Source organism: Cucurbita pepo, chromosome 1 (assembly GCF_057944985.1).
Source record: "Cucurbita pepo subsp. pepo isolate OVF chromosome 1, ASM5794498v1, whole genome shotgun sequence".
Classification (NCBI taxonomy): Eukaryota; Viridiplantae; Streptophyta; class Magnoliopsida; order Cucurbitales; family Cucurbitaceae; genus Cucurbita; species Cucurbita pepo.
In genome coordinates this window covers 21,099,241-21,114,502 of record NC_141798.1, presented here as the reverse complement: position 1 = coordinate 21,114,502, position 15,262 = coordinate 21,099,241, and the positions used below count along the sequence as shown (strand labels likewise).

Genomic DNA, 15,262 nt, shown 5'->3' with positions numbered 1-15,262 from the left:
TAATATTGATCATTAGTAATTGTATCTACAAACATCCCAAATCTTTCTAGTTAGGTGGCTTTGATCATGTTCATTCCCATGCCATACTACTAATTTGGTATCTATCACTTTGGAGATTCAAGATGGTGAAGGGTCTTGATTTGATATTATTGTACTTCCCTCTTGGTTCATTTGATGTGGCTATGGGTTCTTCCTTTTGAACTTCCAACAAAAAAGGTCGGATGGACAGAGAAGCTTGAATCCATTGATATTATGTGGGAGTCTAGGAATGTTTTCTAGTCAAGTGGTCCTTTTCTCTTTCAATATATATTTTCTAGCGAAATTATTTGGCATTCCAGATAAATATTTTAATGAAAAAAACCTTTTATTTTGATAGTACATTGTTTAAATGTTTTAGTAAACAAGCAACTCATTCTATATTTTATTATTTATAGTGACAAAGTCTAAAGAAAAAAAAAATTGCCACTAAAATAAAAAAAAATACGAGGGTTTCCAATATAATTTAACCTGCTATTTCTAATGATGTGTGCACTAAGACAACATGGTAATACCCAATTATCCTTCCAAATTAAATAATGGAAACATTCACAAATTTTGTTTAATTAAAAGTCGCCAAAATGATTATGGATTATTTCAGAATTTGTAGGCCTCAAAGTTTGGACTTCCTTTTTAAACAATTTACATTTGGTATAGCAACATAGTAAATAGCTATAGAGGCAACTAATCATCCATATTATGAGTGATCTTTCATCAAACTATGATTGTATTGTTTTTTATATATATATATATCAATATAGACTTAGTTCATGATGATTTTTTTTGTTAAGTGTTTACTTTACTTTTTGAATGAATAAATTTGAATTCACATCATTTTTTATATTTTATTTAAAAATATAGTTTAGACATGTATATACTTGTAACACGAGTTATCTTCGGTTTAAAAGGCGTCCATGCAGAAATTAGATTAAAAAATTATTAATTATTTAAAATGCTACATGAATTTAATTATATTATTATCGGTTTGCAAATGAAATTAGAGGTATAAATTGACTATTCAATGGTAAGTAAGGAGTATACATAGATTTTGAAAAAAAAAAATCTAAACTGAGGAAAAAGGAAAAGAAGAAAAGGAAGATCGTTGGAAAGTAAATAGAAGGCAGAGGCCTTTCTCGCGGGTGCTGTGCTTGCTACGTTGTTGACGATACATGAAGATCAGCTGATTCTCTTTCTTCCAATCAAACCAACAGTATGCAAATTCAATCCTCCGGAGAAGAGAGACATTCCTCATTCTCTCCACAGTTTTGAAGAAATCACCGACATCCAGTTGTTTCGGTTGGTTTAGATTAATTTCGGAATTCTGAGGCGTAACTGAGGAATTGGACAACCAAGCGCCAAAGCGGCTCTGCCGGCTCCGGTCCTCGAACCCCTCTCTGATCTGCAAAACCCTTTGGTTTCTACCGGATCCTTCCATCTCTTCCATCTTCTCAAAACGTATGCGAGGTGTCGGGTCAGTGTGAATTTAGCTACTATTTTAAAGTTGAAATGCAATTCTGCACTTGTACTTAAATTGATGCGTACCCTTCTGTGATCTCGACGGACATTTTCTTATCTGGTGAATGATTAAGTGATCGCTAATTGTGAATGTTAGAAGCTCAGGCTTTGTATTTCCATGACCCCATTGGTTTGTGGTGAATCTAGATCGTGCTGGCGGACTGTCTGTTAAGCTTTCTTGGCCAATTCGGAAGGGATGGCCGATACTGCGATTGACCATGTGGTATGGTAAATTAATCTCCGTTCTAGTTTATCTTACGAACTTTCCGGATAATTATTCTCATTCAACCAAGTTAGTACATAAACTCGTAAAGTGAGGGTGTTGGTATCTGCTACAAGATCTTTCAAAAGTGAAGATTATGAATGTATCTACATTTAATCATGGATATTGAGCTGCGTTTATGTTAACTAAAAACAAGCTCGATTACAATTCAGTTTTGGACAGTGAATTTATTAAATATTTTGTTATGTTTCTTTACGTACTGCAGAGTCACTCTTATGACGAAGCCAACAAGGCCCAGAAGAATGTATTTGACTTGGAATCATTTGTTGGGGACTTGAATGTTGAGGAGGATGCTTGCAGGTATGTGCATACTCAAGTTTCTTATTCCTGTATGAAGCATACGCAATATTTTCTTCTTCAGCTATCCTAACAATGTTAATGGCCACAATTGTATGGTGGGCTAAGATTTTCGTTAGTTAAGAAGAATATCATGAGTTTATTTGGTTATTATATTTATTACCTTCTACTATTGAATCACCGAATTTGAGTGTGGTATCAATTTGTTCCGTTTTACAGTGATGACATTTCATTGGAAGGACTACAGCAAGAGCTTGAGGAATGTAAAGATGATGATGTAAGTTATTTCAATCTTTGGTGTACTTTTTTTAAAAAATTATTGAGAGGTTTATCTTTAAAATCGTAATCTCTTTAAAATCGTTATCAGTGCATTTTACATTGTGGTAGTGTCTTTTCCCCATTTAGCTTGTATTACTTGTCTAGAATCTTCCATTCGCCTTAATGAAAGCTTGAGTTTTCACTAAAATGAAAACAAATTTCAATTTTTTTTTCTGTAGGCATTAAATATATAACTGTGACTATGTGCTTAATCACTTGGTAGTATTGTACATTATTCATAGATGAAGAATCTTGAAACTGAGATGCTAATGGTTTCATCTCTTGCCAGAATATGACATATCTACTCTGAAATTTGAAATTATGACCACCCTCCTTGGTGCTTAAACCACTCTCTTGGGTTATTTGATATCTAGTTTTCTTGAGCATGACTTCAACTATTCTGGGAAGGTTATAGAATTTTAAAAAAAATAAATATACTCGTGTGCGTTCGATCTAGCTTATGCGATCTCAACTATTCTTAGGGAACAACTGCTTAACCCTATTACATTTGAATGTTCAAAACTTGAGGGATTTTGATATCTTAAGTAGGTGGGTAGGATAGGATTTTGAACCTATTCTCCTAAAGTCCTTTTACTTTTTCACTTTCCCTAATGACCATTAGACCAACTTGTACTGGTTGTTTATCTTTCATTAAGCATCAAGTGGTCTTTCAGACCATACGAAGTGCATTCCAATCCTTGGTTATCCTAAAACTTGGAATCCTTGAAATGTATTTGAATGTCTTGTTCTTTAAGCATCAAGAGATCTATGAGATCATATGAAATACATTCCAATTCTTAATCGTCTTAAAAACTCAGATGGACTTATTTTATTAGTTGTCACAATTTGCACTTGTCGTAAGATCAATAGTACATATCTAGAACTAGAAATTATTTCGTATGGTCCATTTGTAGGCAGGGTAATCTGATCAATTAGTCAAATATTAAAGATGCACACTCTCTGGTTTCAGTGTAATTGTCATTACGACTGTTTTGGATTTTTGCATTATGCTGTTATCTCCGTACTTTGAAGAGGTCTAAAGAAATTTTTTTTATAAAAAATTGAATTCTTTATTAATCAGGTAGTTGCAAACATACTTTCTAAAGGTGTAAAACTGAGGGAGTATACAAAGGGAGTTGAAAACAATTTGCGGCAGGTTGAGCTGGATTCTATACAGGTTTGTCATCGTTTCTTAATTTCTTTTGTTTCCAATTCTAGCTTTGAATATTTATAATCTTTTCTATCCCTTTCATTTTAAGAGTGAGTATATTATCTTGCCTTGTCTGTGAGTCCGTCCTTAAGCATGGTTATAGACATCTATTTATACAATGTTTAGCGCTGCAAGAGTACTTTGGCAAAAGAATCTGCTCAAAAGTAATGATTGGTACTATCAGAATTGGCTATTACTTACTTTTATTCACTAATATGTTTACTTTAAGACCCAACTTTAAACATGTAAGATGCCACACATCGGAGTAGTTGATGTGGTTAGTTAGAACAAACTGGATGCTAAGCTTGTGGGTTTTTGTTTGGTTTATAATTTCATGTTCTATGCTTGTTTTCATGCAAGACGGTATTGTTATCTATGTTATAGTAATTGTTCTCCTTTTATGATTAGCAGCAGTTGCTGATATCTATTTTAATATTCTTGGATCCTGCAAGTGGGGCATATTTTTATTTTCCTTTTTCTTAGTATGCTGTCTCTTGTCAATATATTGTTTCTTATCATGGAAAAGAAGCATCAAAATCTATCCAGTTGAATTAGATTGGTATTACGTATAAACCTATTTACACATATAACTGATAAGCATACACTTAACTTGCTTGTGTAAACATACAAATATGTACATGTATTTGTGGTCTATTAGTTCCAGTATTAAGGGCTCACTTTTATTGTTCAAACATTACAGGAATATATTAAAGAGAGTGATAACTTAGTTTCACTTCATGAACAAATTTGTGACTGCGATAACATTTTATCCCAGATGGAAACTCTTCTCAGTGGTTTCCAGGTATTTTGGCTGTTGTTCTGGTACTTAAGTAATATCGAATGTTTTAGTGGAATACAACAACCTGCTTGTATCAGTCTGTAGTATTGTTCTGTATCATTACGCCTTCTTTGAAGTCTGAACTTGTACGAATATGAGTATATTAACAGTAGTTTCCTTTTATGTCTGAAAAGATATTAGTTGCAAACCTTTTCACGCCTTTTACATAAAGCTCTTTTTTATGCATTACTAAATATCTACATTTATTGGTCCTTGTGTGCATATTTTTGGTTAAACTATTTTTCTAATGCATGGTAAATTATAACAAAGCCCTTAAAAAATTATATAATTACCGGGAATTAAGAAAGGGTTTGTGTTGCAATTTTTAGAAGCATCTTGTTTATTTTATGATATCCTACATCAATTTTTTTTTTTTCAATAATAGAAACTCCTGCATTGCTGTTTTCTGAAGCTTGTATCTGGTTTCTCGGTATGATTTTCAGTCCTCGTTAGATGAAATTCTATGGGGCTTTAGGTTAACTGTCTCAAATTTTAATTGTATATGGAGTTACATTGACCTTCTTGAGTTTAAGTCTACTTTTATTTGTATCTTCTTAAAGGAGTTAGGCACGACTGCCCCACCCAAAAAAAAAAAAAAAAAAAGAATCATGATTTCTTTTGTTTACTTCTGTTCATCCTAAAGATTCTCTTTCCGAGGAATTAATATAAATATATGTATTTTAAAATTTCAGGCTGAAATTGGTTCAATCAGTGCAGACATTAAGGTCCTGCAGGAGAAGTCAATGGATATGGGTCTGAAGCTCAAGAATCGCAAGGTATTCTCCATTGGATGAAGAAACTTCATTACATTGGTAATTTGAGAAAACTGAAAAGTTTAATTCTTTGGATCTCATTAGGTCATTACAACGGTTAACTTAGTTGCAATATCCACTGCTGTTTAATTTAGCAAAATATTGTCACATTCCTATTTTCCAGAAACTTTAAAGATATTTATGTGATTTAAAAGTATACCTATATAAAACAAATCATGTTCATGCTTTAACCATTTGCTACCCCCTCCCTCCTCGAAAAAAATGCTCTCTCCTCTCTCCTCTATCATCCTCCCTCCCTCATTGGTCTTAGGTGCGATGATCATTTTGTAGCAACATTTTTGACTTCTTTAACTATCGTATTTTGATAATATTGTTGGATGAGATTGATCAGTATTTGTTGGACTCGGACTAGATGGCGGAGCTTAGTTGGAGGAGGTGCTTTTGAATCCTCCCTTCAGGGAAGAAGGGAAAGTTTTGTGGCAAACTAGTTTCTTTGCAATTTTGTGGGACATTTGGCTTGAGAGGAACTATAGAATTTTTAGAGGGGTGAGAGATCGTGTGAGGAAGTTTGAGAGGTGACTAGGTTTAATGCCTCCTTGTCGACATCAATTACTAGTCCTTTTTGTAATTAAAGTTGGTCTTGTTCTTCTCGATTGTAGTTCTTTTTTTATATTGTTAGGGTTGGACTCCTTTTTTGTTGAGACTTGTTTTTTTTGCAAAAAAAAAAAAAAAAAAATAAAATAAATAAATAAATAAATAAAGTTCAATAAATACGTAATATGCATTTGACATTGATTTTGAGTAGCAGTTCAAGACTTCATGTGTTTTCTTTTTCTTTTTCCCCCAAAACAAAGCAACTTTGTATATTCATTAATAAGACTATTGATGTATTTCCATTTAGCGAGGAAAAATGCTTCTTTTATTCTCTATTGATTTTTCTACATGCTAATAAAAAAATGCTTCTTCAGATACTTACCACAGCACAACACTCTCCACAAAGTAACAGGAGATGCTTAAGTATTTTCTTTGTGATATCACGGTGTTCCTTATTAGTTTTTTTTTTTTAGGAATCCTTCTCATTCTAGGCGTTGCTTTTCAGGTGGGAACAAGCACATTCTTGTTTAAATAGCATGTGCTTTCTCATCTGTGTACTCTGGAAGTTGTTAAATAGGACTTTTTTGGGGCTTAGCTTTCCTCCCCTTTTGTAATTTCGTTTAGTCTGTGAAATGATAACTTTCCTATAGAAAAAGGTTGTTTATGGGACATGAAAGATTAGGGGCCCAGTAAATGCATTCATGGGGTCCCGAAAAGTTTCTTTTTTCTTTTTTCTTTCTCTTTAATACTTCTGTAAGTGAGAATCCATGTGAATTCATGCAGCAGTTGGTTTTTTTTTTTTTGAAAAGATGAATTGCATGTTCTCATTATTTTAACTCAGGTTACATACATCACTATTATGTGTTCCTACTCTATCATTTTTTCTCATGTACTACTGGCTTTATGTTCTTATTCAGGTGGCAGAATCAAAATTGGCGAAGTTTGTTGAAGAGATCATTGTCCCTCCAAGGATGATAGACATAATTGTTGATGGAGAGGTATTGTTGGTATCCGTACATTTCACTCCTTCCATTTGAAGCTTGATATTGTTTGTTATTCACTTTCTTTCTGTTCTTGCTCTAAATTTGTTTTCGGACACCTTTAATTTTTTGGTATCCCTCTTATATATCGTGTTATTGTCCTTATTAATTTAGTTTTCCTTTTTTCTTTAAATTAAAAAGGCATATATTTTGAGTAGTTATCAATAGCTCATTCTAATACAAGGGTGCTAATCACCCGTTCTTGAATTTGGTTTGTCTGCGCAAAATGTGTGGTGCATAAATTTGAATTTTTTTGTATTTCCTTCCCCTTTTTCATTAAATGCTTATGTTGGATGTTCCCATGGACCTTTGTTCCTTTATCCAGGTGAATGATGAATATTTGAGAACTCTTGAGATTCTAAGTAAGAAACTAATGGTCGTGGAAGTGGATCCCGTGATAAAAAATTCCAAAGCACTAAAGGATGTACAACCCGAGCTTGAAAAACTCCGTCAGAAAGCAGTATCTAAGGTTGTTTTTTGTTCACAGCAGCTATATTCCCTTGGAAATAAATGTTTGTCTGTGTTTTCTTGGTGATACTTGATGAATTAGTGTGTTATCTACTCCAGCCTCATTCACAGGGCTCAAGTAGTATAGCAGTAGTTAAAATATGTAGAGAAGCGATTAAATTTGAAATCATCTTCCAGTTTTTCTGTAACTCTTGACACCAGAGATGATGTTGGTAGTTTAGAAACAGCATACACTTTTTTCCCCTCTTTCTGTTATTGTAATTAGTTTAAGCATGATATGTGAGTGTTAACAATCACTTAGGTTAAATTAGGGATGTTACATAATTGACAAGTTAGGCATGTAACATTTGTCAAGATTGATAAGGTAAAGATATTTGCTTTCCGTTATTCTGGAAGTCTGTTAGGTCATGTATGCCCTTTGGATTTATGCATCAGTCCTTTTCTTTTTAATAGATACAAATTATACATCATTCCAATTGATGATGTTAAGATGAGGTTAATCTCTTAATTATTTCATATTAGAGATAAATGATGTGGTGACCATTGACTCAACATTGGATTATAAATTTTGAATTGGTGGTTTCGTAGAATTTTCACGAGTATGCTACTACTTACTTTTTTGGTTCTTTATCATGAACTTTAAAGGTGAAACACATTTTTTTTTTTGCAGAAAGCACTTAACTTTTTTTCAGTATCCTCTGGTCATTTGCCGTTGGTGCTAGCTAGAATTCCAATTTAAGTGCATATATATCCGCAATTGAATATTTGTTTCTTTTTGTTTGTACCACGGGCCGTTATTAAATAACTATACATTCTGTGTATTTTATCATTAGGTCTTTGACTTCATTGTCCAGAAACTCCACGCTCTGAGAAAACCAAAGACAAATATCCAGATCCTTCAACAGAGTGTTCTTTTGAAGTACAAGTAAGTTAAAAAAATTTCTCTTTCCATACTTGTCTTTTCATTGTAGTCTGATGGAAGACTACCAACTATAGAATAAACAGATACTCATTGTGCCAACAAATTTTCAACGAACTTATTTATATATATATTTTCAAGGCCAATTGATAAGATACAATGGTAAATTCTAAGATAATATATCACAAAACAGGGGAGGGTAAGGCATTCTTCACTGCCAAGAAGTCACGAAGAAGATTTTCAATTGACTTGTGTCAGAAAGCAGATATGATTATAAAATGGCTTAATCAAAATATTTTTTATAGAAGGAAACTGATTCTGCTAATAATGTATTCTTCATTGTCTAAAGGGAAAATGATTGCATCTACAATCTTTTCTCCATCAAGACAGATCTCCAAAAGAAGCTAGACTTGCCAAAGGATAGCACCAGCCACCATGAACTGTGAACTCTTGACCTTGTTTTTTAATCCATGCCCAACAAAAAGTTGTAGAGGAGCCACTCTTCAAGACCCTTAGGACTACACAACTTCCTGAGTTTAGAGACTGATCTAGAACTTCTGCCATGGCATCCCTTGTCATTCATGTATCTGGGGGAAGAAATAAATAAGGATTCTCGTTTGGATTCCATATACCATGTTTGTTTTGCATTAAGAGAGTCTAAAAGAAGAATCTGACAACTTTAGGAGCTTTTGTACTTCTACAAAAAAGTAGTAAAGTTGATCTGGCGAACCTTCAGGCTGATCTAGCAGAATTTAGGACATGGATTTATTCAACAAATTCCCTATTTTGTCAATATTCCATTTCTTCAATCATGGGAATCCTGCAGGTGTCAATACTTATGCTAAGAAAACACTTCTCTCCTCCCTCTCATAAAGGTTCCTGTTGAAGTTGAGTTTTCCAATTTTGCTCCAAATCATTCGACATGTCTATCAGTATCCTGTTGTGAGGGGTACATGTATAATTTTGTAAAAGAGATTTTGTGGACCTCCCTATGATTCCACAAATCATTGTAAAAGAAAATTTTATGGCGACCTTCCAGTCTGAGATAGAAATTAGGTTTTTGTTTTCCTTTTCTGCATGTAATTTAGAGAATTGATTGACAAAATATATTATTACTGCTGAATATTTTGATGTGTTTCTTTTTCTATTTGATGTTGGTTTTTCAATTGATTTTCTTTGTTTTTTTATGACCCATATACACAATGAAGTAATAATCAATGTCGACCTCAACAATAATTACTTGTTCCTTCCCCTGTTATTTTTATCTATGAAATTCAATATTACACCATGATCTGCGTCTTTTTTCTCTACCTGAGGTTTATCATTGATTACTTTCTTAGATTTTGCTACCTTAATGATAATGTAGGTATGTTATTTCTTTCCTCAAGGATCATAGCAAGGAAGTTTATAATGAGGTTCGGACAGCATATATTGATACAATGAACAAGGTAATTGTTGAAGAAATCATTTATTCTTTAATAGAATGCATGGTTTAATTGAACAAACCCTCGAGGAACAAGTCAAATCCTTGGACAAAATATTACTCAGAGAAATTGTAAGCGATTATTGTTTTGAGTTGTTTCCATGCGGGAGATTCATGGTTCTCTTGATTTTTTTTTCTTGACCTGGAAGTTTCAAATAATTGATGCTGGCATGATGTAAGTTGGCGGACTATGTTAACAATGTTTGGTTTTGAAAAGAAAATTGAAATCAAAGAGAGAAATGAAGGAGTATTCACGGAGAAGACACAAACTCATACTAGATTCTTCGACAATGTTGTTTACCATGCCATTTCGTAGTGTAAATTGTCTAATACTTTTTCTTCCTATAGTCATAATGGAAAGATCAATCTTCTAACGTGCTTCTTGTCTATGAATATTGTCGTGTCTTCCTTTGGAATTGATATGACATTACTTTGCCACTACTCAAAGGGGTATTAGATTCAAGATTAGAAGAAATGATTTGGAGTATTTTTGGATCCAAAAATAACTAGTTTATGGTATCTTCCTTATGATCAACGTGCATTATTTGGCCTATACATATGTTTCAGCAGGCCACATGATATATTTTCACAAATCAATAAAAAAAATTGTTTCGTTTTTTTTAAGGGAAAACATTTATATATGAGAATTGAGCTATTGATGTATTAAAACCAATACTCATGTTTTTCAGGTTTTGAGTGCACACTTCCGCGCTTACATACAGGCACTAGAGAAACTACAGTTAGACATAGCAACATCTAGTGATCTGATTGGGGTTGAAGCTAGAAGTTCAGGTCTTTTCTTGAGAGGAAGGGAACCACTGAAGAACCGCTCTGCTGTTTTTGCACTTGGTGATAGAATAAAGATATTGAAGGTTTTATTATTATCTTAATTCTTGTAACCTCCTTGATCACGCAATGGTTCTCTCACTCTTGTTTGAATTCTAATTTGTGACTTCTTTCATTCTCTTAATTATTCATTTCTTCTTTTCTTCATTCTTGTTCGAACTAGTAGCAGACTTGGTCCTTTTAGCTGATTTTACTGAAGTTTTGTATTTATTTTTTGTTCCTTAGTTCTTATATTGTACTTTCACTTTGATGCATTAAAAATAGTGATATGGTTACATTGACATTTTTAGATTGTACTTTCGTTTTGATGCATTAAAAATAGTGATATGGTTACATTCACATTTTAAATCACATGTAATAAATGTCATCTTGATATAAGTTTGCGTTTATACTAATTGCACTTGCTGCACATCTTGGTGTGAACTCCATTCAGGAAATTGATGAACCTGCGTTGATTCCACATATAGCTGAAGCCAGTTCAATCAAGTATCCTTACGAAGTTCTCTTTAGAAGCTTGCATAAGCTTCTAATGGACACTGCCACTTCTGAGTACTTCACAGTTTACCTTTGTTTATTACCTCCAGAATGTTATTTTTAGCTAGTTTTTAGGTTTTCTAATGAATTCTTTCTACTTCACAGGTATAAATTTTGTGATGTTTTCTTTGGGGAAGAATCTATGTTTCATGAGATCTTTGCGGGTAATTATGATAGAAGTCCTTGGCTTATTGTCAGTTAGCATATCTACACAGACACTAAGTTGCCAATATGAGTTAGAATCTTCCATTACGATTTTTCACTTTCATTAAACTTGTGCTGTAAATCTTATATTCCTATTTTCTTTCAAATTTATCATTCGTATATCTATGAATGCAAAATCATCATTTTGTACTTTAACCTTGCTAATTCCGACTTATCTTAATGAGAGTTGATTTATGTGGAAGCTGTGACCATGGATATTGCCAATTTCTGACTTTTCTTCTTAGGAAAAGATAATGAATGGAAGATACTTCATTTTCCGTTATTATAGTAATTCAGTGTGGTTAACATGATCCGACATTTTTTTTTCAAATAATCAGGTCCTTTTGCTGTCATTGATGAACACTTCAATTCAATTCTTCCAAATAGTTATGATGCAATTGGTCTAATGCTCATGATTCTGATAATTCATCTGCATCAGGTACATTATCTTAACTCTGAATCTGGTGCTAATTGTAGAAGTACAAAAAAAGTGCTAATTTTCTAGCTTCTTAATATACTGAAGAATTTCTGCCATGCTAGGCTTCTATTTTAATTCAATGAGGGACATATGCCCTAACTAGAAGATCGGGAGGAGGATATGTCAAAGTGGAGCTTACGATTTGAATAATTTCTGAAATTTCTAACTATTTAATATTATTTCATCAAGTCGACATCGTTTAAGAGCATGGCTTCATCTGATAAATATCTACCTTTATTTTTTACATTTTAAAGAATTACATGTTTATTTTTTAATTATATTTTTACAAAAAATACGTGAGATGACCCACAACCATTGAATAGATTTTGTTGCATAACTTGTCAGGATATGTCAGATACTTGTTCTAGAAAAGCTTAATTGTGCAACTTGGTTATGACATTTTTTCACTTGGGTTGCATTTTTTATTACCTATAATATATTCACTTGCTGATAATGCTCACTTGTCCAGCTCATCATGTCACGCCGGCGTATACCTTGCTTGGACTCATATTTAGACAAGGTCTGTGTTCCTTGACATGGTGATTATACTTCTACTTAGATTTCTAGATATCTGTTCCATTGATCTCAATGGTGTTAGTTGATGGCCCCCTAGGGTGTACGTGGCCTATGATTGAAAACCTCCTCTGTGTGTAAGCTTTTATGAACGACCAAAATAAATGTTGAACTGATTAGTAGCTCAATTGGAATTTGAAGGAAGAGAGAATTTTGTAAATGTCCGAATGTGAAATTTCTTTCATATCCAAAGTTTGATAATTGTATTGCTTACTCATGAACTTCCTGACCTGGTTGTTGGATTATTCGGAGCAGGTTAATATTGCTCTTTGGCCTCGTTTTAAGATGGTATTTGACATGCACCTCAGCAGTCTAAGGAATGCAAATGTGAAGACATTGTGGGAGGATGATGTCCATCCTCACTATGTCATGAGGCGATATGCTGAATTTACAGCTTCACTTATGCATCTGAATGTCGAATATGGAGAAGGACAGGTAGATAGGAGACCCAATAATGGGATGTCTTTACTTTTTTGTCAGATTTTCACTGCCTAATTAGTCGAATACTTATTATGCATACACAATGCCATTTTTGCAGCTTGATTTGAACTTGGAGCGGCTAAGAATGGCAATTGATGATTTGCTTATCAAGCTTGCCAAAACCTTTGCAAAATCAAAATCGCAGACAGTATTTCTCATAAACAACTACGATATGACAATTTCTGTTTTGAAGGTTAGGATCCGCTCTCACGGCTTCTCTTTTTCTAATGAAATCAATGGAGAATAAAGGCAGTAGGTAATGTCAATCCGTAATTTCACATAAAGCTAGAAAGACTATAACATGTGTGGCAACTTATCCTGATCCTGCCTTGCAGTATTTTTTCTTTTTCAGTCACTATATTTCTTTTCAAAAAAAGAACATTGCTTCACAGAGTTCAGTGGAAAAGAATGATCTTCACATAATTTTTATGCCCTCGTTGAGGAAATAGAACGAACTACTTGGTCAAGACTATTTTTTTTCAGTTTTTCCTTCGAGTCAGGCACCACATGAGTTTGTTAATAGCTCTATAAAGAGTGTCCTTCAATGAGAAATTTTATTGGTGTTACTTTCATTTCAGGAAGTTGGTCCGGAAGGTGGGAAAATTCTGGTGCACTTTGAGGATCTTCTGAAGAGCAACACAGCCTTGTTTGTGGCAAGTAACATGCTGATTGTGATGTCCTAGCATGGTTTTTTAATTACGTAATTGCATTGCTGATGTTGATATTTGATTGCATATAACTAATATTGCTTAGTGTCTTGTTATTGAATGAAAAAGATTGATCATAAAAAATTTTGTGAGATGAAGACTAGCTACCACAAATCTGTAAATATTATATAATTTTACATAGCCTGAAGTGGCTCGACCTGTCAAAAAAATATCCAATATACCTATGTGATCTGCACATGCCTTCTGCTTATAAACCGTTTCCCTCCCCCCGACAAATATATGTTCTTCTTTTTTTTTTTTTTTTTTTCTCTTTATTAGCGAGTCCTATAAAGATGCGAATACCTTCATGCAGGAAGAACTCTTGGCAGAGCATTTCAGTGAACTTATCAAGTTCGTGAAAACCCGCGGCTGTAAGTACTTGAACAATTTTATTTTGACTTTCTGTTACTTATTCAAGTAATGAAGTTATCAAATATTCTCTTTTTCAGCGGAGGACCTCAGTTCTAATCCTGACCGACCAATTACTGTGGCTGAAATACAGCCTCTTGTAAAGGGCTTCGCGAGCAGATGGAAAGCTGCAATTGAGCTGATGCACAAAGATGTCATCACTTCTTTCAGTAATTTCTTGTGTGGAATGGAGATTCTTAGGGCGGCTTTGACTCAGCTCCTTCTTTATTACACAAGACTCACGGATTGTATAAAGAGGATCGTCGGTGGCTCTGCTCTAAACAAGGACCTAGTGTCCATTTCTTCAATTATGTATGAAATTAGAAAATTTTCAAGAACTTTTTAAGGTTGAGGGAATCAGAACTAAGAGCAAGAAATGAAGATAGCATAATGTGTGTAAGCAAGCTGAAGCCAAAATCGGCACCTTTTCTCTGAGCTTCTTATTATGCATCACATTTTCCATTCACAAAATGTTAGTTGTTCACAATATTTCTTATTGCAGGTTGCAGCCCGTGTTTATGTTCGGTTGTGCACAACTTTGGTTCTTCGTAAAATCTCGGGTCGATGCTCGAGCTTGTGGCTTTACTCATCTATTACATTTCAGTGCGAAGATATTACATTCATTACCTGTGTCACTGTAAACAAACTTTTCCCATGGAACTCAATACAGCCCTTTCCCCTCCATCAAATTAGAAGAAACACGTTTTGTTGTAAGATTTCTGTTTCAAATTAGAAGAGAAATAGGAACAATGGCTTACATTAGAGTGAAATGTTTATAATTTGTTCTTCGAAGAGAGGTTTTGCCTTCAACTTGGAACAGACAGACAGACATTTGGACAGGGTTGGTGTTTTATGGTTTTTCCAAGATGTTTGATGTCACTCTCTCCTGTCTCTGAACTTTTAAACACTTATTTTATAGTTGATAAATTTGAATAAAACACCACTATTTTGCTTGCTCCTTAATCGTATATTACTTGGTCAAAGATATATCTTATCAATCGTAGATTTATTAATATGTTCAAAGCCATATTATCAATTTGTTAGAGACCAAAATAGTTGTATTTTTATAGTTTAGAGATCAAAAACATGAAAATAAAACCATTGTAGAGATAAAAAAGATGTAATAAAGTTCAAATTTTAAATTAAAATAGAATAATTCTGTAAAGTTCGGTATGAAATTAGGAATTAAACGAAAGTTTATCCCATTAAATTTTGTTAAATAACTTAAAAAATTAGAACGAAACTGAAAATATAATGG

At 33.5% G+C, this 15,262-nt stretch overlaps 1 protein-coding gene across 3 annotated transcripts; it reads left to right on the top strand.

Annotated features, from left to right (window-relative positions):
- The first annotated feature begins 1,093 nt into the window (after positions 1 to 1,093).
- On the top strand, positions 1,094 to 14,967 carry LOC111801863 (vacuolar protein sorting-associated protein 52 A). Of its 3 annotated transcripts, XM_023686061.2 has the most exons (22): positions 1,095 to 1,507; positions 1,699 to 1,774; positions 2,040 to 2,134; positions 2,351 to 2,408; positions 3,531 to 3,626; positions 4,360 to 4,461; positions 5,190 to 5,273; positions 6,782 to 6,862; positions 7,230 to 7,373; positions 8,206 to 8,297; positions 9,658 to 9,739; positions 10,464 to 10,646; positions 11,054 to 11,169; positions 11,260 to 11,318; positions 11,697 to 11,797; positions 12,306 to 12,356; positions 12,665 to 12,844; positions 12,948 to 13,082; positions 13,468 to 13,542; positions 13,910 to 13,967; positions 14,046 to 14,400; positions 14,507 to 14,967. In XM_023686061.2, exons 2-21 carry the CDS (start codon positions 1,748 to 1,750, stop codon positions 14,348 to 14,350), a joined length of 2,124 nt encoding a protein of 707 aa, XP_023541829.2. In that variant the 5' UTR covers positions 1,095 to 1,507; positions 1,699 to 1,747; the 3' UTR covers positions 14,351 to 14,400; positions 14,507 to 14,967. The 3 variants fall into 3 exon arrangements, with proteins under 3 accessions (XP_086983417.1, XP_023541829.2, XP_023541836.2); XM_087127291.1 differs by lacking the exon at positions 14,507 to 14,967 and having other exon boundaries at positions 1,094 to 1,507; positions 13,468 to 13,546; positions 14,046 to 14,188; XM_023686068.2 differs by lacking the exon at positions 4,360 to 4,461.
- The last annotated feature ends 295 nt before the right edge of the window (positions 14,968 to 15,262 follow it).

Coding starts and splice junctions, on each gene's coding strand:
- LOC111801863 (XM_023686061.2), top strand. CDS start 1,748: ATGGCCGATACTGCGATTGACCATGTG. Junction 2,409..3,530: donor AGGAATGTAAAGATGATGAT/GTAAGTTATTTC, acceptor TTTATTAATCAG/GTAGTTGCAAACATACTTTC. Junction 10,647..11,053: donor ATAGAATAAAGATATTGAAG/GTTTTATTATTA, acceptor AACTCCATTCAG/GAAATTGATGAACCTGCGTT.